This window comes from Gopherus evgoodei, chromosome 13 (assembly GCF_007399415.2).
Source record: "Gopherus evgoodei ecotype Sinaloan lineage chromosome 13, rGopEvg1_v1.p, whole genome shotgun sequence".
NCBI classification, from domain to species: domain Eukaryota; kingdom Metazoa; phylum Chordata; order Testudines; family Testudinidae; genus Gopherus; species Gopherus evgoodei.
In genome coordinates this window covers 7,527,029-7,554,444 of record NC_044334.1, presented here as the reverse complement: position 1 = coordinate 7,554,444, position 27,416 = coordinate 7,527,029, and the positions used below count along the sequence as shown (strand labels likewise).

General features: G+C 38.3%; 1 protein-coding gene across 3 annotated transcripts in view; it reads right to left on the bottom strand.

The window, feature by feature from the left end:
* The window catches only part of ATP2A2 (ATPase sarcoplasmic/endoplasmic reticulum Ca2+ transporting 2), a 76,260-nt gene that overhangs the window by 7,193 nt on the left and 41,651 nt on the right, over positions 1-27,416 (bottom strand). The window contains exons 7-20 of one of the 3 annotated variants that reach the window (XR_004002983.1): positions 25,537-25,622; positions 22,925-23,389; positions 19,375-19,463; positions 15,076-15,178; positions 13,597-13,728; positions 13,372-13,494; positions 12,932-13,150; positions 9,103-9,438; positions 6,624-6,844; positions 5,294-5,496; positions 4,394-4,479; positions 3,806-3,939; positions 2,630-2,747; positions 923-2,461 (exon numbers count right to left, since the gene is read on the bottom strand). Coding sequence is in view for 2 of the 3 variants with exons in the window: in XM_030582948.1 (XP_030438808.1) it covers positions 2,192-2,461; positions 2,630-2,747; positions 3,806-3,939; positions 4,394-4,479; positions 5,294-5,496; positions 6,624-6,844; positions 9,103-9,438; positions 12,932-13,150; positions 13,372-13,494; positions 13,597-13,728; positions 15,076-15,178; positions 19,375-19,463; positions 22,925-23,389; positions 25,537-25,622 (2,585 nt within the window). In the remaining variant the exon portion in view is untranslated. Of the gene's footprint in view, positions 1-822; positions 2,462-2,629; positions 2,748-3,805; positions 3,940-4,393; positions 4,480-5,293; positions 5,497-6,623; positions 6,845-9,102; positions 9,439-12,931; positions 13,151-13,371; positions 13,495-13,596; positions 13,729-15,075; positions 15,179-19,374; positions 19,464-22,924; positions 23,390-25,536; positions 25,623-27,416 lie in introns of those variants that run through there. The other 2 variants (XM_030582949.1, XM_030582948.1) reach the window with 2 other exon arrangements.

Here is a 27,416-nt window from a genome sequence, read left to right as displayed (position 1 = left end):
GTGCCACACTGTGTAGACAAGCCCTTGGTCTGCATATAGGAGGGACAACAGATAGTTGGGACTCGTGGTGTGATTTCAGAATGGTTTTGGTTTATATTTATTGTATTTTGGGGGCATTTAAGCTTCCGCATCTGAAGCCAGGTGAAAGCATGGAACCTACATTATCCATGCCCCTCAGGCGCAGCTCAGAGTTCTTTGGTGCCTTGATTTAATTGATCAGTTACATTCAAAGTAACTGCTATTAAACAGATTTAAACCAACACACCATCTGCCGTTTTACAAAGCCACTATGCCCCCAGGGCTGCTCTCAAAAGCTCCGCACTGATTGGGCTGAGGTTAGCAGGAATGTTCCTTTTTGTCTTTTCACATGAACATTGTACAAAAAGTGTTTCCATTGAATGGAAACAATCAATGGATTGTTCTGTTACAAAGTGAGCACTCCAGGTACCTGACAACATAATTGGAATGGATACAGGCAGCTGGGAAGCAGCATTTCACATTTTCTATGGTGGGCGTATCTTCAGAATAAAGCAATGTCTGGTCATAAGCATCAATATATTTTGCATTAACGCTTGGGCATCAAATTCAGACAGCAGCTGTCAATGGGTTTGAAAAAGCTTACCGTTGACTTGACCCAAGTCTGGGGTAATATTGAGCAAGAGCTCTAATTTCCTGCTGCACTGAAGCTGTTTGGCCCAAAAAGAACTGTGATCCTGAATGTAAAGCAATTTTCTTCAATAATTTGGGCCTCATACTATAGGATGCATAGTCTAAAATGGTGATAATAACGTAGCACAGCAGAGTCTGACAAGACACAGCATGGAATGAAGGAAATTACTATTTATTCTTTGACATGTATACAGCATATGCCATTTTACAGCAAGTCACCACTGGGATGGTGAAATGGAAGAGAAATACTCACTTTAGTCGAATGTTGGAAGGCATTGGAGAAAAACACCACAGTTAGGACTGTTAATGACTTACACATTGTTGATACAGGACTGAATTTGAAAACATGCTCTAACATTTATCATAATATAATGAAGGTGGTTAGTGCCACATTAAAATAAAAATAGTTCTATACAATATGTTCATTTGGTCATGTGCTATTTACAGATTTTACAAAAACACACACGAGCTTGTTATTTCTCTAAGTCAGGCTAGAACAAGGCCAGCAGAGTAACTCAAAATGTGTAACTGATCAGTGCCCTAACTAAAAGTGTAAGAAATCCAATTTCTAACTATGCAGTGCAAGTTATTTTTTCCAGGTCACATTACAAAAGCCCTGATCTAAGAGACTGAAAAACATCTGACACACGTAAATAAGGTATTAAAAACGGAACTTAAGCCATCTTTTAGAGTTTAAAAAAAATGGAATTTTCTTTGTCCATTTAAAAGTTTAGGATAGACTGAAGTAGTGCCCCCTTCCCCCCTCCCCCCCATAAAGTGGGCAACACTGGCAAAACAAGGTTTGTTATAATAAAATACATTAGACATTTAAATAAATAACCTTAAAATACTACGTGTGTTGAAGGGATGGCAGAAGAACCCAGCAGGTTCCACCTGGAATTATGTTTTCTGCACAAGCATGACTAGGCAAACTACCTCTTACAAAGACTGGTGTAAACAGGACAGTCAGGAAGCTAAGATGAGGGGGCATACGGAGGGACAAAAAAACCCACTGACTGAGGTAGCAGCACTCTCTGCCCAGTGCAGAAAAATCGGCTTATGAATAAAAAATAAACTGATCTCAACTTAAGTTCAGATGATCATGCAAGAGACAGACAGCTGCATGCTTTTTAGTTTTAGAAAACACATTCATTCCCTAAAATCTGCTACCAATTTAGTTTTGCGAGTGTCCGCTGGCTCAAAAAAAAAAAAGTTTTGTTTTTTTTACAAGGATGAATAGATTAAACAGAACACTGTACATGCTTTTCATCTACAAAAAATATTTGCATAAAATAGTGTTAGTTCTCTGTACATGTCAATGGACACTTTAGTTGTGTATAAAAGAGGAAAATATTGCCCCCACTGGAGTCAGAAAAAGCAAAAAACACAAAATCTAGAGTATGAAACCTCCATCACCGGCAAGTATGTTCATGTGAAAATTCAGCAGAAATCGACAGTTGCTTTAAACAATAAAAAAATTGATTAAGTTAAACATCTTTATGTAAAATCATCACTATGTCAGTCAAGACCAGAACATATCACTAAAGTTAGTGTCTGTACTGTAAAGCCAGATAAGCAAGGGCATAGTAATGAGCACAAATGGCCAGGAAATCCCTTCGGTGCATGCTGATAAAGAACATGGTTTGGTGGCAGGCTTCACGCAATCTTTACCAGGTTCCAAGTAGTTACGGGCCGCAAACTTAAGTGTCTCATCTAGCAGAATTACAGGTATTGAGATTTTCAACACCATCAGCCACTGTGTCACATTCAGAGGTGTGATTTGGAAGATAAGCTGTGGAAGAGAAGCCAAACATTAGATCCTTTTACTTGTACACACTAAAAAAATAAATAAATAAAAATCAGTGTTTTTTCTTCTTTGAAACTTAAGACATTATTACAGACAAGTAGTTTTGCCATTCTTGTTGTATGTAGCTTGCACCTAATTAACAAGTTTACTTACTGGCAATGGTTCTACATAAAGGATAAGAAAATGGAGTGACATGGACAAGCAAATAGAACCCAGCAGCCAGATATTCTCCCATGGAGGCATTCTCATTAAGGACTGGTTTTCTGATAAACTGTAACAGAAACAGTGCATACATAAGATATTAGAATAGGACATTCAACAAAGCACATTAGGCATCTTAGCAGGACATAATTCTGTGCCTGTGAGGTAAGAGTATTTAAGAACAAGACAGTTAGGGGACTGGTGACACTTGGTCATTAATCAGTTTTCAGATGATTAAAGGTTGTTTTAAAACTAACTAACTAGTTGCTGTATTAAATAAAAAGATGTTACACAATGCTACTAAACTCACAGTTTATTAGACTAACGGTGTATAACAGCAATATACTAATGTACTTCAAAGAGCTAACATGGTTACATTGCTTTGATCATTAGACTGCATTTTAAACTAAAATTACTGTCCATCTTAATTAGCAGAGAGTTTATACAAGATTACAGTTGGCACAAGAATATTAAAATGGGCCTATTTCATATATCTAACACACACTAACAACGCTTTTGTTTAAATCAGTTTTCTGTGCAGGTTCAATCTAAGTTTTGGCTATACCAGAGGAGGTTTTTGTGCTGCAATACAGAGTTTAGGAAGAGGAATCTCAGATGCAGAGTATTTTAAATTTAACTGACCTCCAATTTGTTTCTTCAAATACCCTTGGCATATTGTGCTATTTAGAGGTTTCCATTTATAATTTAGTATTAATTAGTTGAGGCACGCTCCCGTAGGGCAGGAAAAACTATTTCCCATATATTTAACAGTCTTATTTTAGGTCTCCTTAATATCACTTTATAGGAGAAGTATGAGGGTTAATCTGATTGATGAGGCTTAAAAATTAAACAGTGGAAAATATCCTAGCAGTCTAATACCAAAGTCCCAAGAGTGAATTGAAGGATTTAAAATGATACCTCTGCTTATAGCATAAGATCTCAAATGTGATCTAGGAAAAATGATCCTTTGGCCTTCAATATGCCAACTCAGGAATTCACCATTCCCTCACTGTTATTTATTACTTACGTTTCCTTTCTTAATGCCTAGACAGTTCTCTGTATAAAACTTTACAATTTCATGAAAAAACCCCAAGTGAATCTCAGCTTTCTACTTCAGCCATAACTAACCTGTTGAGAGCATTACACATCTCTATGGTGACCAGAACAGAAAGTGCCATTGTCATTGGGTATGGCGACTCAAAGACCACACAGTCTACATCTGTGAATTCTGGGTTGTCCTCATTGCACTGTAGGAAATGACTCTACAACAGAATAAAACAAGCAAGCACTCATTATTTCAACAATGATGATTACCTATTTACAAAAAAATTGAAGTGGGATGCTGCAGCAGTCCAGCACTAGGATTATAAAAGCCTGTGCCTAGAGAGGCCGACATCAGGAAGAATTACTTTTGACTTCATCTCTGATTCAAACAGTTCATATAAATTTGATATGTATTGAAATCTTCCCATAAAAATACATCTATTTCCATCAAAAACAGTTTAAAGAAACTATTTTGTATTCTACCTTTCGCTTTTTACAGCTATTAACTCTGAATAAGCAGGATTATTTAATACAATTAAAGATGGTCCTTCTGCAGCTATTCTTTGAAATGAAAATGTACAGCATACAGTAAGTACCAACATACGATGTTACACTCAGTAGGAGTTTATATATTTTTGCAGGCTTTCTAAAGTAAATTAAACTGAATAATACCAGCTGGTAATAGGTAACTCTTGGGCCACCATCAGCAGCAATGAACCACCATGCAGCAGCACCCACTGTCGCAGCTCCAACGTAACCTTAAAGAAAAGAGACGCAGTTTGTTTTTCTATATTATGAATAGTACGTAAGACACAGTCTTGTTAACCTCACTTGAACTTCCTCCTCCACCATCACTTGGGCACACAAATACACAATGCAGCCTTTGCCCATTTCCCGTAGAAGGAATCTGCTTTTAAACTGCCAAGTCACCATAATTGGAATCTGTCCAACTGTAAAGATTGTGTGTTTATTGTAAGTTAGGGCATACAGAGAATTCAACCATGGTCATGGCTCTGGAAAGTGATAGAAAACATTTAATATATTTAGCAGAAAACAAATCCTAACTTCTCACTTTCCAATTAAAAAAAAAAGGCATGAATAATTAACTCAGTTCTACAGAGACAAAGTACAAATATGAATGTGCTGCAGAACAATCTGGTTAGAGATTCATGACAGATTTGGCCAAACCACTGTCATTTGCCAATTGGGGGGGGAAAAAAAAAATTCTAGATACCAGGTGGGTAGTATTCTGCTCCAATTTCTTTTACAAGCCATGCAAGCTTCTAATTACTTACCATTGTTGTATGTAAAGTAAAATAAAGGCTTTTAAAATGTTTAAGAAACTTCATTTTAAATTAAATTAAAATGCAGAGTCCCCCGGACCAGTGGCCAGGACCTGGGCAGTGTGAGTGCCACTGAAAATCAGCTTGTGTGCCGCCTTCGGCACATGTGCCATAGGTTGCCTACTGCTGGCCTAAAACATAACTGAAGAGCATATAAATTTCATGCAAGTTCCTACAAGTCATTCTACATGTACAAAAAGTTAAAAAGAAAAGCTAGTGAGCTACTCACATCCAATAGCCAGGTAACGGAAGAAGAGCCATCCGCTGATCAGGGGCTCTTTAGGATTACGGGGCGGCTTATCCATGATGTCTAAATCGGGAGGATTAAAGCCCAGAGCAGTGGCAGGGAGACCATCCGTTACAAGATTTACCCATAACAACTGGACGGGAATTAAAGCTTCAGGGAAACCCAGAGCAGCAGTCAAGAAGATACTACAAAAAGGAACAAGTACAAAATTGTCCTTAGCCAGGTTAAATCAAACATATGATAAATACTCATCTATGTTTAGTTTTTAAATAATTCTATTCCTTAGTAACTGGCAAAGAAAAATTATGCGGTGTGTCATTGCAACATCTATTTAATATTGGAAGCTAAATATTCACATTGAGGTAGCTAGGAATGTACATGCATTTTATAGCCAACAGTAACTGAATAATGTTTAAAGTAGGTGCATTTTGTTTTGGTAGGCTGAGGAGCTTTATTACTCTCTACCAGAGTAACCCTCATAAAGCACTAGGCTGCTTTCCAGCGTACTTGGAGGATATTGCTTCTACAGATCTATGCTCTTTGAGTTGTATGATAAAACAAATGGACCTGATGGAGCATTAAAAAGCAGTTTTCACCTAGTGGAGCCACTTCTTGAAGCCATCTATAAAGGGAGGCTTGCAAACTCCTCCCTAAAGTCTGCAACTGTTATAGAATTACAGTATAACTGAGGGGCAAAGTTCCATTGAACTGGACATCCTCCAGTCCTTGCACACATGCATTGGGGAATGCAACCTCCCTTTATGGCTCTGAGTCAGCATGGTTTAGGGTAGAACTACAGGAGTAGGGATCTGTAGCAACAACTGTCAAAAAGGAGAATTGACATTAAGCCCTTGGAAAAAGGAGAGTCTCATGACTTAAATACAAAAATGGGACTCAGGAGATCTGGGCTCCATCCCTGGCTCTGCCACCAACTCTCTCTGTGGTCTTGGGAAAGAGTCAACTTGTGTTAATTTCCCAACTAGTAGAATGTGGATTTGTCTATTTCAAAGGATTCTTGCCCAAATGAAGCATTAAGGACCTATATTAGTGGACATTACAGTCTCAAAACTAGAATTTGGGAAACATTCATTATTTCTTTGAAATATTTATCATCTGAATAGAATTTTCTCAAAACATAAGGGAATTAATTAAGTATTTAAATGCATTGCAATGCTCACCTCTTTTAAACATAGTTATTACTTCTAATAAACCTCTGTTCCCCAAATAGCATCTGGCAATATTATAAGTTAAAACTGACCAGCTTCCATTACAGAAGTGCAACATTAAAACAGAACAACTTCTTAAAACTTACCAAACAACTTCTCCAACATTCGAAGAGATGAGATAACGGATAAACTGTTTCATGTTGTTGTAGATTGCACGCCCTTCTTCCACAGCAGCTACGATGGTTGCGAAGTTGTCATCAGCCAATACCATTTCAGAAGCAGTTTTAGCTACTGCAGTACCTGACCCCATAGCAATCCCAATTTCTGCTTTCTTCAGGGCAGGGGCATCATTTACACCATCACCAGTCTAAAATACAAAGTTTAACAGAAAACATGGGCACTTATATGCAGGGACTGAAAGAGGATTTTATACAGGGGGGCAAAAATCTAAAGTGCTTGAGTAAGGAGGTGCAGGATTGAGATGGGGCTTTAAGGTGAAGGACAGGAAGTTTAAACTTGAGTGAACTGACAGGCACAGAAGATGACCTGAGTAGCAACAGTGTTTCCAATGCTGTTGTTCTGATTATGCCTATTGTAATGTTCACATGTTGACTGCGCGTGCACACACACACACACGCGCACACACACACAGTGTAACTAGTTGAGACATTGATTGCTGAAGTGCAAGGAAACCTGGTTCAAGAGAAAACCTCTCTATTTACTCCACCCAAACATCCACAATCAAGAGGACCATTACACAATATTCCTTGCTTGTCTAACAAAACCGAGTCGGAGGTCAACTATCTTAGTTCTTCAGGCCATACACTTAGGTGCCCAAACCAAAAGACAGTTTGCTGATTTTCCATCTCTTACTCCAATTAGGCTGAAGATATGAAGTTTCTGCCTTAGGGAGATGGCAGTGCCTTTGATTTATAGTCCTAAGTGATCAGAGATGTGCTCAGATGCTTGGTGGGGAAGGAAGGAAAAAGGCCAATTCTACCAACTGGGTAAATTACAAGTACCATATTTTGTCAAGGTTTTGGTGTGAACCAGTAAGATATTTCTGATGCTGAACTATGCCCACATGATACCTTATTTTTAAAGTAATTTTCTGAACAATGCACTGCTGAACAACATTCCTAAAAAATGGACTGAGCAATTGATGAACGCTATCACTAGTTGGGTGAAAAGTGATTAATTTTTCGGGCTCCAATACATACAATCATTTGTCCATTGTCCTAGGAAAAATACAAGGGGTGGTCCCTCAAAGGTTAAGAGCATAAGAACGGCCATAGTGGGTCCGACCAAAAGTCCATCTAGCCCAGTATCCTGTTGTCCGATAGTGGCCAATGCCAGGTGTCCCAGAGGGAATGAACAGAACAGGTAATCAAGTGATCCATCCCTGTCAGCCATTCCCAGCTTCTTGCATCCACCATCCCTGCCCATCCTGGCTAATAGCCATTAATGGATCTATCTTCCATGAATTTATCTAGTTCTTTTCTGAAACCTGTTATAGTCTTGACTTTCACAACATCCTCTGGCAAGGAGTTCCACAGGTTAACTGTGTGTTGTGTGAAAAAATACTTCCTTTTGTTTTAAACTTGCTGCCTATTAATTCCATTTGGTGGCCTCTAGTTCTTGTGTTATGAGAAGGAGTAAACAACACTTCTTTATTTTCTCCACACCAGTCATGATTTTATAGACCTCTATCATATCCCTAGTCATCTTTTTTCTAAGCTGAAAACGTCCCAGTCTTATTAATCTCTCCTCATATAGCCGCCGTTCCATACCCCTAATAATTTTTGTTGCCCTTTTCTGAACCTTTTCCAAGTCCAATATATCTTTTTTGAGATGGGGTGACCACATCTGCAAGCAGTATTCAAGATGTGGGTTTACCATGGATTTATATAGAGGCAATATGATATTGTGTCTTATCTCTCTCTTTCTTAATGATTCCTAACGTTTTGTTTACTTAGAGATCCTTTTGTAACTCTTTGCAGTCTGGCTGGGAGTTAACCATCTTGAGTAGTTTTGTATCATCTATGAATTTTGCCACCTCACTGTTGACCCCTTTTTCCAGATTATTTATGAATATGTTAAATAGGACTGGGCCCTGTACAGACCCCCGAGGAACACCACTATTTACTTCTCTCCATTCTGAAAACTGACCATTTATTCCTACCCTTTGTTTCCTATCTTTTAAACAGTTATCAATCCATGAGAAAACCTTCCCTCTTATCCCATGACTGCTTATTTTGCTTAAGAGCCTTTGTTGAGGGACCTTGTCAAACGCTTTCTGAAAATCTAAATTCACTATAGCCACTGGATCCCCTTGTCCACATGCTTGCTGACCACCTAAAAGAATTATAGTAGATTGGTGAGGCATGATTTCCCTTTACAAAAACTATGTTGACTATTCCCCAACAAATTATGTTCACCTATGTGTCTGACAATTTTATTCTTGACTATAGTTTCAACCAGTTTGCCCGGTACTGAAGTCAGACTTACCAGCCTGTAATTGCCGAGCTTAAAACAAATTATATCCCGTCAATCTAACAAATTTCAGTTAATTTGTTTTAAAAGTAAAATCTCTTTTACAAGCCATGCAAGATTCTAATTACTTACCATAGCCGTGATCTCATCGAAAGACTGGAGGAACTCAACAATCTTAGATTTATGGGAAGGCTCTACACGGGCAAAGCAACGAGCATGTAGGCAAGCATCCCTCTGGACAGCTGGGGAAAGTTCATCAAACTCACGTCCAGTAAAGGCTTTTGAGGAAACATCCTCATCTTCTCCAAAGATACCAATACGACGACAAATGGCTACTGCTGTGCCCTTATTGTCACCAGTAATCATAATAACACGGATACCAGCTTTCCTACACAACTTTATGGATGAGGCTACTTCAGTTCTTGGGGGATCCAGCATACCCACACAGCCAACAAAGGTCAAATTGGTCTGAAACAGGAGGACATTGAGCTTTAGCACAAAATATTAGGAGATGCTTTTATTTCTTTGGTAGGCCAGTACACAAATCATTTTCACAAGCCAAAGTAGTTCAAACATTAGTTTTTAAGAGGAAAATAGCATTTTTAATCCCACAGGATCCAACAATTTTTAAATCATAGACTCATAGACTCATAGGTCAGAAGGGACCAATCTGATCATCTAGTCTGACCTCCTGCACAAGGCAGGCCACAGAACCCCACCCATCCAATTTTATAACAACCCCTATCCCAGGACCAAGTTATTGAAATCCTCAAAATTGGTTTGAAGACCTCAAGCTGCAGAGAAACCACCAGCAAGTGACCCGTGCCCCACGCTGCAGGGGAAGGCGAAAAACCTCCAGGGCCCCTGCCAATCTGCCCTGGAGGAAAATTCCTTCCCGACCCCAAATATGGCGATCAGCTAAACCCTGAGCATGTGGGCAAGACTCACCAGCCAGCACCAAAGAAGGAATTCTCTGCAGTAACTCAGTTCCCATTCCATCCAACATCTCCCCGCAGACCACTGAGCAGACCTATCTGGTGGTAATCCAAGATCAATTGCCCAAATTAACGATCCTATCATAACATCCCCTCCATATACTTATCAAGCTTTGTCTTAAAGCCAGGAAAGTCTTTTGCCCCCACTACTTCCCTCGGAAGGCTGTTCCAGAACTTCACTCCCCTAATGGTTAGAAACCTTCGTCTAATTTCAAGTCTAAACTTCCTAATATCCAGTTTATACCCCTTCGTCCTCGTGCCTTCATTAGTACTAAACTTAAATAATTCCTCTCCCTCCCTAACGTTAACCCCCCTGATATATTTATACAGAGCAAGCATATCCCCCCGCAGCCTTCTTTTGGCCAGGCTAAACAAGCCAAGCTCTTTGAGTGTCCTTTCATAAGGCAGTTTTTCCATTCCTCGGATCATCCTTGTAGCCCGTCTCTGAACCTGTTCCAGTTTGAATTCATCCTTCTTGAACATGGGACACCAGAACTGCCCACAGTATTCCAGATGGGGTCTCACCAACGCCTTGTATAACGGTACTAACACCTCCTTATCCTTGCAGGAAATACCCCGCCTGATGCATCCCAAAATCGCATTTGCTTTTTTAACAGTCGTATCACATTGGCGACTCAGTCATCCTGCTATCAACCAGTACCCCAAGGTCCTTCTCCTCCTCCGTCGCTTCCAACTGATGCGCCCCCAACGTATATCCAAAATTCTTATTATTAATTCCTAAATGCATAACCTTGCACTTTTCACTATTGTATTTCATCCTATTTCTATTACTCCAGTTTACAAGGTGGTTCAGATCTTCCTGAATAGTATCCCTGTCCTTCTCCGTGTTAGCAATACCCCCCAGCTTCGTGTCATCCGCAAACTTTATTAGCACATTCCCGCTCTTTGTGCCAAGGTCAGTAATAAAAAGGTTAAATAAGATCGGTCCCAAAACCGATCCTTGAGGGACTCCACTAGTGACCTCCTTCCAGCCTGACAATTCACCTTTCAATACGACCCTCTGGAGTCTCCCCTTTAACCAGTTCCTTATCCACCTTACAACTTTCATATTCATTCCCATCTTTTCCAATTCAACTAACAGTTCCCCGTGCGGAACCGTGTCGAACGCCTTACTGAAATCTAGGTAAATTATATCTACCGCATTTCCTTTATCTAAGTAATCCGTCATCTTCTCAAAGAAGGAGATCAGATTGGTTTGACACGATCTACCTTTACTAAATCCGTGTTGCAATTCGTCCCAATTACCATTGACCTCTATCTCCTTAACTACTTTCTCCCTTAAAATTTTTTCCAAGACCTTGCATACTACAGACGTCAAGCTAACAGGCCTATAATTACCCGGATCACTTTTATTCCCTTTCTTAAAAATAGGCCTCTATAAACTTGCATGCCACTCCTTGCCAACGCTCCCTCGCTGTTTGTTCAAAACTCGTTTGTGACAAGGTTCAGCAAGCAAGTCAGATTGTCCCCCACTTATGGGGCTCTTCCAGGCTCATCTCTGTATTTCAGCACACTCAGTCTTCATGGTATCTTGCCTCAAATGTTCATTTCTTGTACTATGGTCTGAATCCAGACCATTTTGAAAAGCAGACTACAAGAGACACTGAGAAAGGAGAGGAACTGAAACAGAACTGGGAACGTTTTGTCTCTGTAAGCCTGACTTTGTTCTAGTGCAGCATGTTATGCAGCATCCTCTGGTTCTGAAACATAACACTGAGAAGAGTCTCAATGAGTTAAGCATATGGAGCAACTTAGAGAGTGATCCTACCCTGAGAAGTGACTAAAAATGGCATTCTGCATTTCCAAATGTATTATGTCTCTTTGCCTTCAGCTTAAAAGTGCTCAGTTCACAAGTTAAAAGGTAATCTAATTGCCAGCCTTGCAGATTCCACCTGCACTCAGAGTCAAGCCTTTCCTTCTCATGCATACTGCTAGCAAGAGATTCTCCAAGCCAAATAATCTGCAACTTCCACTGTCTTCAAAAATGAATTTCTCGTTATACATGTAATTGTATTGAAATATAATGGAGTTGTTCAGATACTTGAGGGCAGAATCTTTACAAAAGAAAATATAAAAGAGATGGGAAAGAACCCAGCTTGACCATCAGATTCCAAGGTGAGTTTGCAGGACAGGCAATTAGGAAACACTTGTAATCTGACCAAATAAGTGCTTAAAGCCATGGTTCCCAAACTGTGGAGCACCTCCCCCCTGGGGGCGGGGGAAAAGCAGGGCATAGAGGAATGTTCGGAGCAGGTGCGGCAGGGCCCATGGGGGGCAGGAAGGAAGTGCCCCTCAGCCCTGCTCTGTCCACAGCCCTGGGCCCCGCTCTCAGCTCCCAGGGGGGAATGACAAAAAGTTTGGGGACCACTGGCTTAAAGTAACTGAAGCATAATACACAATTTCCCCAGTGCTATTTTTTATAGAATTAAATTTTGGTTCTGGAAAAAGTAAAGAGTCTCAGATACTATGTTGATGAGAACTGTAGGTAGTTAGGGAAATATATGTATTCTGCACCACAACATTAGTATTAATTGCAAGAGACCAGACTGAATGGCACCTTAATAAAAAAAACTTATAATCAAGTGTCTATGTATAGATCAGCCACCAGAAGCACTAAGAACAAATAACTTTTAGTCCAGACTCTGCTGGGGGAGTGATGCCAGGGTGGGGGCATTTAAGAACCCAAAAGATGCTCCTAATTTTGGTCCCCTGTATAGCTCATACAACTTGCTGTTGCTAAGCCATTGAGCCAGACCACATCTATTAATTCAGAAAAAGTTTCTGAAGTGTTATATTTATGTTTGAAAAGAATCCAACTTGTTAAAGCATTGCCCTTTACTGTTTTGTCTTCCGAAAAAAAATTAACTCAATCTTAATAAAAAAGTCACCACTCTTACAGAAAAACTGTTGAAACAAAGGAGAGGCAAGCCTTTTACTAAACTAACCTCATAATTAATAAAGTTTGCAGAGTCCTCGAGGTTCATTTCTTCTCTTCTTGGTGGATTGTCATGTGTTGCTAGAGCCAAGCAACGCAATGTGTCTCTACCAGTACCCCACTCTCGAATGACAGTCATGATCTTCTGCTTAATTCCTGGAGTTAATAGTACTTTAGTGCTTCCAACACGAACATGCGTACACCTGTCAAGGACACCTTCAGGAGCACCCTACAGGAGCAAAGCAAGAAATTAGCAGCAAGAAACGAGCAAATTTGCTCTCCATCACAGAATCGTTTCACACAAGATAAGAAACAGTCCATCTCCAAAACTGATAACACTAGGCACACATTTATGCTCATGGTTCAGCTACAATTAATCTAAGCACAACTTCAAGAGTCATGTTACTTTGTAGCCATTTCAAAACTATACTCCTCATATGCGGAACTTGCCTTAACAAACATCTTGCTCATGGATGTCCGGCTCGGTTTGTTTGGAGTACAGTAGACAGACATGGACTTTCTGTCCCTTGAGAATTCCAGAGTGAACTCTTTCTTCATGAGTTGTTTTATGACCTATGAAGGAGACATTATTAATAAACATTTCATTGAGATTGCAAACAAACAAACAATCTAACTGAAATCACATACTGTTTACAGTATTTTGGAAGTACTGACCGAGTTGCAAGCATTTGCTCGTTCAATTCTGGAGAGCCCCTTTAATTCTGTGTCAAATACATTCATCTTCTCAACCAGGCAGCTGAGTGCAGTCTCCGTAGCTTCTCCAACCTTTTCATACACTCCCTTAGCCTTCAATTCATTTAAAAAAAATTGAGAATTATTACTGCTATAAAAACCTTGGCCTTTTGCAAGTCACCAATGTGAAATTTCAAGCGATATAATGAATGGAAACTGCAAATCTCGTTGCAGTTCATAATGAAAAACATACAAAGAAATGAGTTTCTCCAAAATGTCAGATTTCCCCCATCTTTTTCCTCATCTGAAAAGGAAAACAGTTTTTGCTACAGTAAAAGCTGTGTTATCCAACACTTTACCAACCAGAAAGCTCTATAGACCAGCATTTCTGACCTTCACTGAAAATCTGGTTTATAGTCTGGTGGGCACGGGGCTGGCAGGCTCCCTAACTGGCTCCACGTGGCTCCCTAGAAGGGGTGACGTGTCCCTGCTGCTCCTAGGTGGAGGAATTGCCATGTGGGGTTCAGAATACAGGAGGTGGTGTGGGACACAGGCTCTGGGAGCGAGTTTGAGTGTGGAAGGGGGCTCGAGGCAGGGGGTTAGGACACAGCAGGGGATGTGGGGTGCTAGATCCAGGTGGCGCTCACCTCAGGCGGCTCCCTGCAAGTGGCAACATATCCCTGCTGCTCCTAGGCAGAGGTGCAACAAGGCGGATCTGCACACTGCCCCCTCCAGTCTTGAGTGCTGGCTCTGCAGCTCCCAGTGGCCTAACCGTGCCTCCACCTAGGAGCAGCAGGGACACGTCCCTGCTTGCGGGGAGTTGCCCAAAGTGAGTGCCACCCAGATCCAGCACCTCGTCCCACGCCCCAACTGCCTGTCCCCTCCCGCACCCAAACTCCCTCCCCCTTAGTTAACTGGATTCTCTACCCACCCCCGACACACGCACACACACACACACACACACACACACACACACACACACACTTTTTAAACTTACCAGGACCTCCCATTCTCCCAACATGCTGAACAAAGCTTTTACTGTATTTTCCTAATTTATATTTGCAATCTATCATTTCAAGATAGAGATTTAGGACCAGCAGGAAAGCCTAGCAGCAGTGCTCTCTACATTGTTAAGGAGGAGACAGGTCTGAGTTCCAAATTAGTATCACTCTCTTAACTCTAGTTGCTCAACAGTGTCCTCTCTAGCCAAATAAGGAGTGGCATTAACTGGTTCTTAAGAGACTACGTGGTCTCCCTTAAGCAGAAGAATAGTGATTATAACATTGTGCTTTATAGGTGTTTATATGAGAAATAGAATAGAAAGTCACTAACACCCTGAGAATTTGCTCAAAAATGTGAGGCACCTCCCAACTTTGGGGAAAGACACAAAGTAAATTAGACAAGAACAAGCATTTAACTTCATTCTGGTTTCTTCTTGTATTGTAAAAAAGACTGACTTACTTCATTGTAATCCAAAGAAGAATCATTACAAAGTGCACAGATCGTTGCTAGTTCTACAAGGCCATCATATTGATAACATTTAACAAGTTTGTCATCTTTATGCCTGTCAATAAAAAAATAAATACATAAACACAAAAGGACTGGAGTGAAGTTACTGAGACAGTTAACTATGCTCTTACATTTCACCCATTTTTTCCTTAGTTAATCCCTCTATATACTGAATGATAGAAAACAATGCAAATTCACTGTTTAGCGAAGATTCTGAAGCAAGGTTCTCTCTCAGCTATAAGATATGGCATTATAGAATTTGTACCAAAGAAACATTCTATCCTGAAAAATGCAAGGCAGAGTTAAAAATGAGAGCACCGTACCTTTAAACTGGGCTTTAAATAAGGAGGAAGGATAAAAATTTCTGGATTTTACTTTATGATCCTCTTTTCAAGAAGGACTTATGTTTTAGTGACATATTTCACCATTTAATGTGAGCCCTTGTAGGAACTATGGCAACAGATTTTTGTTGTTGTTTCTTCCCTGTGTCACTCAGTTTTTAAGATACAATCTACATTTATGGTGCTAAATAAGATAGGAGCAAGGAATGGGTCTAAGAGTTCACAGCTTAAGACAGACAAGACCAAAGACAGGAACAGCTATGGATCAAAAGTTCAGATAAAAGAAGATGTGGGAGTATTGATGAGATTCCTGGAAGTACTGTTATAGGGAAGAACTTGAAGGAGAAGAGAGGGTGCTTGTTAAATAAGCAGAGGGAGGAGATTTGAAGCTTAGGGACAAAAGTAGTAAAGTAAAAAACGATGAGAGTTTGAGAAGAGGATAAGCAAGTTTGGGAAAAAGAGGATGATGATGAACAACAGGTTTTACTATGGCTTTTGGAGTGTACACACATGATTTACCTTTTAAGTATTATCTCCATTTTACAGTAAGAAAATAGAGGAACTGAGTTTAAGTGATTTGTAGGAAATCTATAGCAGTGCTGGGAATAGAACACAGACTGGACTAGGACTCTCTCCTGTCAGTTCTTTAATCACAAAAACTTCTCTCTCTCTCTCTCTCTCTCTACTGGAAACTAGAAAATTATTTGTTTTCCAGGAGTGACCCACTCCTGATTATGGACATTAGCACCCAAACAGTTTTATAGTGGTATATGACATCAGGAAGATTAATTTTGCAAATGTTAACTTCATATACTAGAGCTACATCCTCTCTTTACTTTTCACGCTTAGATATTCATGTTAGAATGGTATTACTTATAGAGCCTTATTTTATACGACAACATCAGCATACCTCTAGGTTAGCATGAAATAATCATTGAGGCATTATGGCAATTACTTCTAGTTTTATTTATTTATTTAATTTAATTTATTTTGAGATAAGCCAGTGAATACTGAATACCCCCAAACAAAGGCTGTCCACCAGCATGGGTCCATTTTTCTCCTGTGTGTTTCATTTGGAAAACAGATTATTGCTACATAGTACAACATATACTGTAAACATACAGCAAATACAGCTACATAACAAGCTTTTTTCCAGTAGTACTATTTTGTAGTACTATAAATTAGACAAATACTGGAACCTGTTGCTATATACCATATAAATAACCAGAAGTGCAGATTTAAAAAACAAACAAACAATCTAAATCTAAATTTAATGTGTCATTCCTTGTTAAAATATTTTGTATATTAAGTTACAGTTATACAAATATATACTAATTTATATAGATGTAAAAAGTATAGATGTAAGAAGAATTTGTGTTATTAATTACTTCAAATTCTCTCAGCCCTCCTAATTTTCATTTCACATTTTACCTGTCACAGGTTATGCTCTTTTCTATGGTCTTCATTTCGGTTGGATTTCTATTTTCTGAGGATAACTGTTTGGATAACCTCTGGAACCTTGTCATTTAACAGTACTGTTTTTTCTTGCCTTACTCTTCCCTGTGTTTTCGAGACTCAGTCATGGTATGCACATGTAGTCTCTGTGCTGAGTCTAGGGCACTTTAAATTACTCACTTTTGACTTTAGGCTCTTAGATTAGTGAAGGAGATTTCAAAGAGAGAAATTTAAAGTTCAAATTGACAGTTTTTGGCATGATCACTCCCTCAAGGATAGTGAAGGTGTGCATAGGCCATATACACTAGTGCAGAGTGAAGTGTACAGAATAAGGTTTCATCAGAAATGGTATGGGGCAACCAGAGACACAAGAGGAGTATTGCATATTAATATTTTGGCTGCATAGTCAATTCCATTAGAAAAACTGGTTCTAACTGATTCTCCTGTTCCAATAGAAAATTTATATGTTGCTTTTGAATTCATACTCTCAATGCATTTATTTTTATAAATTTTTTGAGCTTTCAGAAAGCGCTAATGTGTTTCCTGAGATAGAGAAACTTCATGAAGTACCAAACTTATTTTTTGTTTGTTACTTACTATAAATTAGGTCATCTGTACATTAACTTTCATAAGTGCCTCCTTCCATCCACCTAAATGGAAAAGAATGGTTTCCTAGCCCTTAAAACAAAACAAAAAACCCCAAAAAACTAAGTCTGAACTTACATAAGAATGATTTTATTATTTTGATGTACTGGAGAATTATTCCCTTTAAAAATATTTTAAATCCAAGGTGAAGTCAGTCAGTTATTGATCCAAATGGTTATACACCACACACTCCACACAAACAAGCAAACAAAACCCCCCAGTGGACTGACTGACTAAATCCACTCCAAGCAAAGATGAAGATTATCAATTTTGCTTAAGGACCTGAGGATTCAACTATCAGAATTTTTTATGACAAGGTGACATACTGTAGCACTATGAAACGCAGAAGAACAGTATCCCACCTGAGCTTTCTCAAAGACTCAGTAAACAAAATATGGAATTAATGATTATATTTTATTAAAAAGGCCTGACATAGGTCATCAATTTATGTTAACATTCCATATTCACTGACTAGTATTGGGTAAGTGTAAATAGACATGTACTTATATGAAAAGGAAATTGCTACAAAGTCTTTTGGATGGTCCAAAATAACCTATTTCTTGACACGGAAATTCCAAGTCTTATTTGCAAATTAAGAATTCTAAATATTGAGAACTCTATTCACTCCTGTGAGGATTATCATTACGGACATTGCTAAAAACCTATTGACTTTTTGGAGCAACATATGCCAAACCTCAAACTGTAAAGAGATGTTTAAAGTATATATTTCAACTCACTGCACAGGGAAATGTTTTAAATAAATCCTCATAAATTAAAATATATCCGAAAAAGGATCCTTTCCCCGCCTCCCTAGAAGGAGGAGTTATTTATTACAGCTCCTTTTCTCAATTTTTCTCTGATGAAAGATATTTTCTCTCTGGGGTGCGATCCTAGGATTCTCAGAATTCTAAGGATAAAAAGAAAAAAAAAACACTCCATCCCACTAGTGTAACCTTATGTTTAACAACATTCCACTGGAGACAATAAAGCTATCAGCCTTTTCAAAAAAGTCAGTGGTTTAGAGCAGTGTTTTTAACCTTTTTGATATCAGGGACCAGCTTGCTGCCTTCATAAACTGTGTCAGGGAGATCTCAGGGACCACAGCCAGTCCATGGACCAGTTGTTGAGAAACACTGGTTTACAGCATACAACCTTAGAAAAAAACCAAAGCTACTGTAGATACAAAGTAAGGGACCAATCCTTAAGCACTGATCTACAGCATTTAAAGGGTATTGCAGGTCCTGAGTATGTATTTAAATCTGGCTTCAAAAAGGTGAATTCCAGAACAGAGTGCAACCCAAAGAGTCAATGAATTCCTCAACTGTCCTCATAGGGGGCAATACTATTTGAGAGATTACAAGAATGTAAGATCTAGGTTTAAACAGGTGACTATAACTTCCATAAAGGAATGGAAATGTAGGTCCCAGGCAGGATCATTAAAAGATATTTATTAAACTACTAAAATCTTTCAAAAAACCTAAATCTAGAAAGCTTTCAGCAAGATAAATCCCACAACCCTAATTCATCATTTCCAGAAGATTAGTTATCAAGTGAACGATGTCAAAAAACATATATTTTAAGGACGCTTCATTAGATTTAGGCTTTGCAGAATTTAACTTCCTTTCAATAAGTTATATTCTAGGCTAAAACAGGTTGTCTCTAACCTCAAATTTATATACACAATGGTTGAGAATCTTTGATACATTAACAAACGTTATCAGATACTTTAATATACTGAGCTGCCTACCAGTATGTACATGTACAACCAATGGATAAATTGGCAGACATTTAACATGAATGAAGTACTTACACTTCTCCCATGGGAGCATATGTTGATCCTGTTACAGTAAATTCATTCAGGGAACATGTATCTCCTTCTACTCTGTCCAGGACGAATACCTGTAAGAAAAAAAAAAAGTGTTTTAAAATATTAAATCAGTAATCAGACACTAAAGTTAAATGGACTAAAATCAGTTTGAATTTGTCACATTATATACATACACACAAGACAAAATTTAAGAAGGAGCAATCAGTTTACAGAAAAGTTAAGAAACAGGCAGAAAGGATAGATACCGATTTTAAAATTCATCCTTTACTACATAATTTGTATTTGCTCCAGATATTTAGCCATGTGTGCAGGCAACACTACTCTGTTATGCAAGCCAGGATTGTTAGTCTATCAACTGTGGGAACAGTGGAGCAAGTTGATCAAAAGGGCTAAAAGTGACTGGCCCAACTCGAACTGCCTGACCTAGTCCTGTGCCCAGATGATAATTTTAATTCTAGCAGAAGATCTTTCTGGAGGTATGAATTTATGTATCTGACGCGTAGGAACAGATATCAATTTTCTGTGAATTTGTTAAAAAGCTCAGTAGTCCCAAGGCAAGAAAAAAAATAACCACTTTGAAGACTGAAGTGGATTTATCTGTACAGACCACATCAGGTAAGGCAGAATCACAAAGAACCTCAGAGCAGTAAAGTCTGCTTCTAGATATGGGAGACTAAGAGAATTCAGGTAGTGTCCAACTCCAGGGAAGTGACCCTTCCCTATGAGCCTTTGAGTAAGAGCATTCCTATCTTCAGCTTTTTAACTAAAGAAATTTGTTTCCAGTGTATTACAGTGTTGGAGGGCATTCAAATAGCTCAAGTACCCCTGCAACATACAATGGAGCTGAACTTCTAAAGTAGAGAATAAACAAGTGTTTGAGGGATGCAGATACACACACACCCCCGGACTCAGTCATCTGCATCCTTTAATCCTGTTTCTACAGCAGAGGAGCTACAGACAGAACCAAAAATCAGACAAGGGGTCAAAAATTTAGTGCCTGAAGTTCTGATATTCCAAAATGACAAATGCCTTTTGATAAACTACCCAGCTGATAGAGTGGTCATGGTGGAGAAACAAGAGTTAACTCCTTTGTAGATCTGAAGTAATAGTACAGAATTGTGGAAAAATGTGATTGTAACTGGTTACATAATATATTACATAATTGGTTCATATAATGGTATCAGTCACAAACTTTCCCACAAAGTCATGCCATTACATATATGTCAGAGAAACAGGACATTGACTGCTTAACTGTTTTTAATCTAAAATGTTAGTCATGTTTCAGGAATGTCTCACTTTTACTTTATCTACTCAACACTGCATTTCGGTTAAGCCTCTAATCCCATTGGTAGAAAAAACTGAAGTCTTAACAAGATAGTCAATAACTGCTCTTCATGATAGTTGAAAATTATACAAAATACTTAAAATTCAGAACACACACAGGTGAGTGAATTTAAAAGTCACTCCAGAGAATATGAAACTGCATCAGACTGAAAAGACAGTAACTCTTGTCCTAAATCTTTGTCATACAAACCTTTAAATTCTTACAAAAATATATGGGCTACAATTCAGCAACAGCACACTATATAAAAAATATAAATCTCACGTGGAATTACCATGGCAAGGCTTCTTGAAAAGCTAAGCATAGTGCCTCCTTAAGTGAAGCCAGAGGTAGTTGTACTGCTTGTTTGCCATACTTTAATGTAGACAAGTTTTAGCTGCAAAATTTTAATATTTTGACTGTTCTGAAAACATGAATGAATCATGGTACATAGGCTCCAAAATACTCAGCTTTCTAAATATAAGAAAGGACTCATAATTGCATTTCAAAAGAAACCTTTATAAATGAATCTGAAAGTATCTGGATGTTCTTAAGAACATGGAAGTGGTCTGCTTTTTGGCACCTGAGCGATGAAATGATCCCTATGAAGGCTAGGGCAGTTATGCAATACCACTGCAAGTAACCTCCTCCAGAATACTAATAATCAGCTGCTTTGTCTCTCTTAGGTCTATGCACTACAATACTTAACTCTGTGCAGGACTAGCTATCTTTTTTAAAAAGAAAGGAAGAAAAACCTGCCATTAATCAAGTGAGAATAAATAGAATAATGTTTAAGAGTTTGGTTTTTTGGGGGGAGGGGAGGTCCCCCAAATCTTTATAGCACATTTATACATTTAAAATTCTGGTCTGGCATAGTAATTTTGAACAGTATTTGAGGTCATGTAATGCAGCCAGCACAGTAGCTCTAATATCTGATAATCACTTAACTACCCTTCAAGAATAGAAATATTTTCATCAGAATCAGAAACGTATCAACTTGGAAAATACTGTTGTTTCCAGTAAATTCCTGTTCAGAATTCCAAGTGGCAGGGCTGCATGAAAGACTGGAAACTGAACATGCAGCACAATAATAGGCAGTTATGGTATACTACTTTAATCAACATTAGAAACTATTTTTTGAAGAACAAATCAGGAGAATAAAGCAACTGACTATGTCTGGTATCAAAAGTGACATTGACAATTGAGTCAGTGCATGACTTTCATATCTGAAGGCATCTCAGATCTGAATTCTGATCTACCAAATGAATCTTACAATACAGTATACTTGAAATACTGCATAGATTTGAAATATTCAAGTATGAAGCTAGATAAGATGGGATAAACAGGGGGAGATACATCCTTTCATAGGATCTGCTGCTATATGGTGGTGAAATCTCCTGCACTCGCTTGAGCCCCCATCTATTACATTACAGCTTCTACCTTTGGAGTTGCAATGGTGGTGAATTACGGATCTCATTTTTGCTAGCGCAGACAACCTCAGTGAGGAAGAGCTGATGAATTACAGAACTGAGGTGAAAGTTATAAAGGGGGTAAAGGCGACAGTTTAATAAGACATGGGAGTTCCTGTAATTTGGTCATATTCCCATTCACGCTGCCCTTTTCCTTTTTTCACATCTCTATCTGCTAGAGTGGTAATTTGAGAGTCAGTACAGAGTTGGGAGCAATCATGCTCAGTATGAAGTATATCAAAAGGAACAACAGGGTGCAGTCAAAGACTGTATAATATTGAACACTTAATAGTCTGTAGCATTCTCTCACTCTATAAAGATAGCCAAGTGCCCACCTTCCTAAAGCAAGATGTCTATTCACTTTTCTTCTGATATACAACCTGTTCTATACTTCTGGACCTGTGGACAGATTGTACTAAGGAAAATGGCCCTGTTTTTAAAACTGTGTGGCATAAGACAGTTAAGAGAAAGGTATCTGCAAATGAAAAATGTTCCCATCACGTGTAGGTACAGCTATTTTTGGCCATAACTAAAGAAAGATTAAAATCTTAAAACATTATGTGGTTGAAAGCTGAACTAAAAGTGGAATAGTACTGTAGCAAATAAAGCAAGATTTTGACAGCATAAAGGCAAAGCTGATCCCATTGTTTCATATAGGAATAGAATTTAGGCAATGGTTAATAAAAGAACCCGGGTGGGAAAAATAAAGGAAATGCAGACTAAATTAATCAATTCACCGTACCCTGCAAACTGACATCTGGTTGGTTGTGAGAGTACCAGTCTTATCAGAACAAATAACAGACGTGCAACCCAGCGTTTCAACGGATGGCAGACTTCTAACAATAGCATTCTTCTTGGCCATTCTGCGGGTTCCTAGGGCCAAGCATGTGGTAATGACAGCAGGCAGACCCTCAGGGATAGCAGCAACAGCAAGAGCAACAGCAATTTTAAAGTAGTAGATAGCGCCTCGAATCCAGGAGCCACCATGAACTGGATCATTGAAGTGACCTATGTTGATTATCCAGACAGCAATGCAAATGAGTGAGATGACTTTGGACAGCTGCTCTCCAAACTCATCGAGTTTCTGTTGGAGTGGTGTTCTCTCTTGTTCAGTAGCTACCATCTCATCACGAATTTTGCCAATTTCAGTGTTCACTCCTGTTGCTACAACCACTCCCATAGCTTTACCAGCAGCAATGTTAGTACCCTAAAATGGAATTGAAAAAAGGGAAATAAGATTCATAAGTCTTTCTGTGACAATATTGAAGTAGGCCTGTTACATACCAGATTCACAGATAATTTTTTCTGCTAAGACATTAAGTTCTATCTGAAAGTTTGTTCTCTGATTTTGGTTAACTTAAGGTGCAATGCTCATGTCGTTCACATATTTCACTGTTATCAGTTCTTGATAAGTTATTTTGGATTCTATTTTGACAGCCATTCTTTGTGAGGTCAGTAAGGTGGTATACATTAGTCCTTAAAAGGGTATGAGTAGCCTTACCAAAATTTATGTTCCTTATTAACCTGTGGAAGGTCCACATAAAACAAAAGGGGAAGCTAACTATATATTATATAAAAAAAAAAGTGATGTTAACACAATATGAAGTAAAATGCATAAACTGATAAACTGGATAAACTGAAGAAATCTTAGTCATTTCACGTAACAATTTGTAACAGTCATTTAAGCTTGAAACTAAAAGTAAAGCCAAAGTACTGTGTAGTCAAGGAGCTTTCTATTAACAACAATTGTGTCTGTTTCTAGCTAAACAACATCAAAGCCAAAAGAGCATCTATGGGGGAAAAAAGAGGAAAGACACGGAGAGGAATGAGTGAGAGACCTGTATATATTATGCAGTTTGAAATACACCCACTTCTCCAATTTTTAAATTGTTCAATGCTCAATTCCAGACAAGCTACTAGTAAACTGAGCTAGATTCCCCAATGCTTTCACTGCCACCTGCTCTGAGTACAAGATAGCCACCTACAAAAAGCCTACTACAAACATTAATTGCTATTACCATCGTGTAAATGTAAGATTAGTTCATGCAGTATAGTACTGGAAATACAGAGTGATAAATGTTATGAAGAGTTAATGATAGCAATGTCACCTTTACCAAGAGATCATCAGTAAATCAAATGTGCTCTTAACATCAGAGTAGCTTCCTTACTGTTTTGAAAGTTAGGAAAGAGGCTTAAAACAGCAGGTATGAAGTGAGTGAAAAAATTCTTTGCACAGAAAGTTTGACATGTTATATCAAACATCAGTAAGTCCTAAAATCTTAAGTAGGCAAGACTAAAAAATGTTGCCACCCTTAACCATGTTAACCAAAATCTGTTTCTATGTCCAGACTAGCCACCTGTACCTACAATATCTAATTTTTCTGTATTTCATTAGGAACCACCTTAGTAAGTCCAGACTGTTTGGAGTTTAAATTTCAGTTACATTTCTCTTTAAGTTTAATAAATCCAAATATGCAGACTTTCCTTAAAGAATGGGCAAATGAAGATCTATTAATAATGACTCATTACATGCAGCATGACAAAATTCTTCTAAGACCTATGTCCAAATTCAGTCTTTAGATAAGCAAGCACTGTTCCACTCAAGTCAATGGGCTTACAGCCATGGTAGCTGTCACCCTTAAACTGCAAGGAAAGAATTTAATATTTTGCTAACTACAAGCCCAATTCTGCCACCTGGTACACACACTGAATATTCCTGGGCTCAAATGGGTGCCTTCATGAATATATTCAGTGAGAGTAAGAATGGCAGAATCAGACTTTGAAAAGCAAAGTTTACCAATAACCTCACATTTTTTTCAGTCTGTATGAAGCAATGAAATGGAACAGACTAAAATTAAGCTTCTAGTTCTCACTGAATATTCAGACACAATATAGAAATTAGGGACACTCAATTCAAATTATTCCTCTTTATAAAATATTGCTAGTTCTTAAGAAGTGAAATGACATGGTTTCAGAATTAGTTTCCGAGCGCACACACACTGGTAAAAGTCTTTTAAAAAAAAAGTTTTTCTAGGATGTACGCTGGTTTCCGCACCAAAGTTAAATTTCTTGAGTTTATTTGGATTGAGAAACCCTTTCCTTAAGGATTCATTTTAATAAAGCAGACAGGATTCCCTCTTGATTTCTAATCAATCTGAGGAGTTTGCTGCACACAGCAGTTTATGTTTGGTAGAGTACAGCAAAGGTGGCATGTATATATTATTTATAGTGTTATTTAATCTGAATAACTCTTGAAATTCTAAGACTTAAAAAGCTCCACAAGCTTTCATTTGTTAAATTCTATATTGCTGTAAGTCACTAACTCTTATAAACTTTAAAAAAAAAATTACTTACAGAGAAAAGCATGTTCTTCTTGTCTTGGTTCACAGCACGTGGGTCAGGCACAGGATCAGTATGCTTAATGACAGATACAGATTCACCTAAATAAAGGTTATAGTGTTAATGGGAGTTTGTATGTGTAATTTTAACTTTACTTGTAAAGCGATCTAATAGAAAATCTGGTATAAGCTTAAACTCCTTAAAATTGTATTTATCTTATGTAATGGCACTTGCATATACTTTTCTTATAGCATTTCAGTAAAGTTTTAATGGTTTCCATAGCCACACTTCCTGTTTCTTTTAAAGTAGACTGAGTTGGCCTGCTAAACCCAGGGTTGTGAGTTCAATCCTTAAGCGGGCCATTTAGGGATATGGGGCAAAAATCTGTCTGGAGATTGGTCCTGGTTTGAGCAGAGGGTTGGACTAGATCTCCGGAGGTCCCTTCCAACCCTGATATTCTATGAATGGGGGAAAAAAAAAAAAAAAAAAAAAAAAAAGAGTCCTTTTTAATAAAGCCTTAGATTTCAAAGGGAAGAATTACAATTCATAGAAAAGCTGAAAGGATTTCCAAAAATATAGGTGTTCTGTGTATACTAGAACTGGAAGTATATACCATTGCTTTTATGATCAGACAACCCAATCATTTTTATATGTCCTTGAATGGACTGTGGACAGGTGGAGCTCATGCACAGATGTCTAGGCATCTGCCAGAAACACTAGCCTCCTTTTTCCTATTACTTATTATTCCCACTTATTACTTTTAAACGAATCCACAAAAGCTACAGATTAGAATTTACATGTTTTCAAGTACTTTAAAGCAGTTTTAAGGGGGCGTAAGAGCACAGAATGCAAATCAGTACTTGGGGAGGGGGAGGGAAGGTTTGGATGAGAACAATGTCCTTAGTTAGACAGTATGTGCTTGAAATCTACACATGGCCGAATGCACTTCTTTGCAAGGTCAACCTCTCATAAAAGCCACATGATGCTATTGCACTTATTGAGTTACCTGTGATTTGAAGGTGTTAAATCTGGCTTATCACAAGCCTCGGGTAGTAGAGTGTAATATCTGGATTCCAGGGCCATACTAATAGCAGATTATAGCCTACTATATAAAGGTTTGTTCAGTACACATTTTCAAAATGAAAAACATCTTTACAAGCCACTGTTTGGACTGAGTATCAAAGCAAGCTCTGAAAGAGTTAGTTCATGTAGCTTTCAGCACTTCCAAGCTTACCACTTTCTCTTTCAGTTACAAGATTGACAGCTAGGACAATGAGAAGTAGAAATTGTAGCTCAGAGGAGCTTCTCATGGTGTATGAATCCTGAAGAAACACACTACAGTACCATTTAATTAAGATACTCCCATTCATCTCCCTGATCAGGGTGAAATTTCTTAGTCTGGCTGCTCTGCTAAATTAGAAACCCAGAAAAGAAAAAACACCTTAGTAGTCAGAAATTCACCCAGACAGGAAAAATTCATTTTATTGAAACCTAGGGTCTCTTGAAGAGAAAATTGAGCAAGAGTTTCTACTAAGCCCCAGTTTCTGCTTCTTGTCATCCTAGGTCAATCTAGATAACAAAGTCTTAAAAAGTTTATACATTATGTAAAACTCCCCATACCTCAAACAAAGGGTTTTGACCACAGTGTAGCCATGAAAGGAGAGGTGAAAACAAGTGATAGGGTCTTCAGAACTCAGGGTGTTTGACCACATTTTTCTGAATTTTTGTATGTTTGCTATCATAAGTTCAATAAGACAATTTTGTTAAACCATGCACAAGACAGGCCCCTGAAGTCAAACAAAAAATAAATTCAGATTTGCTTTTATAAACGAGGAAAACTGATGATTGGCAGACTCAGTATTTAAGAGTACTACAGTATCACATGTTACATAACT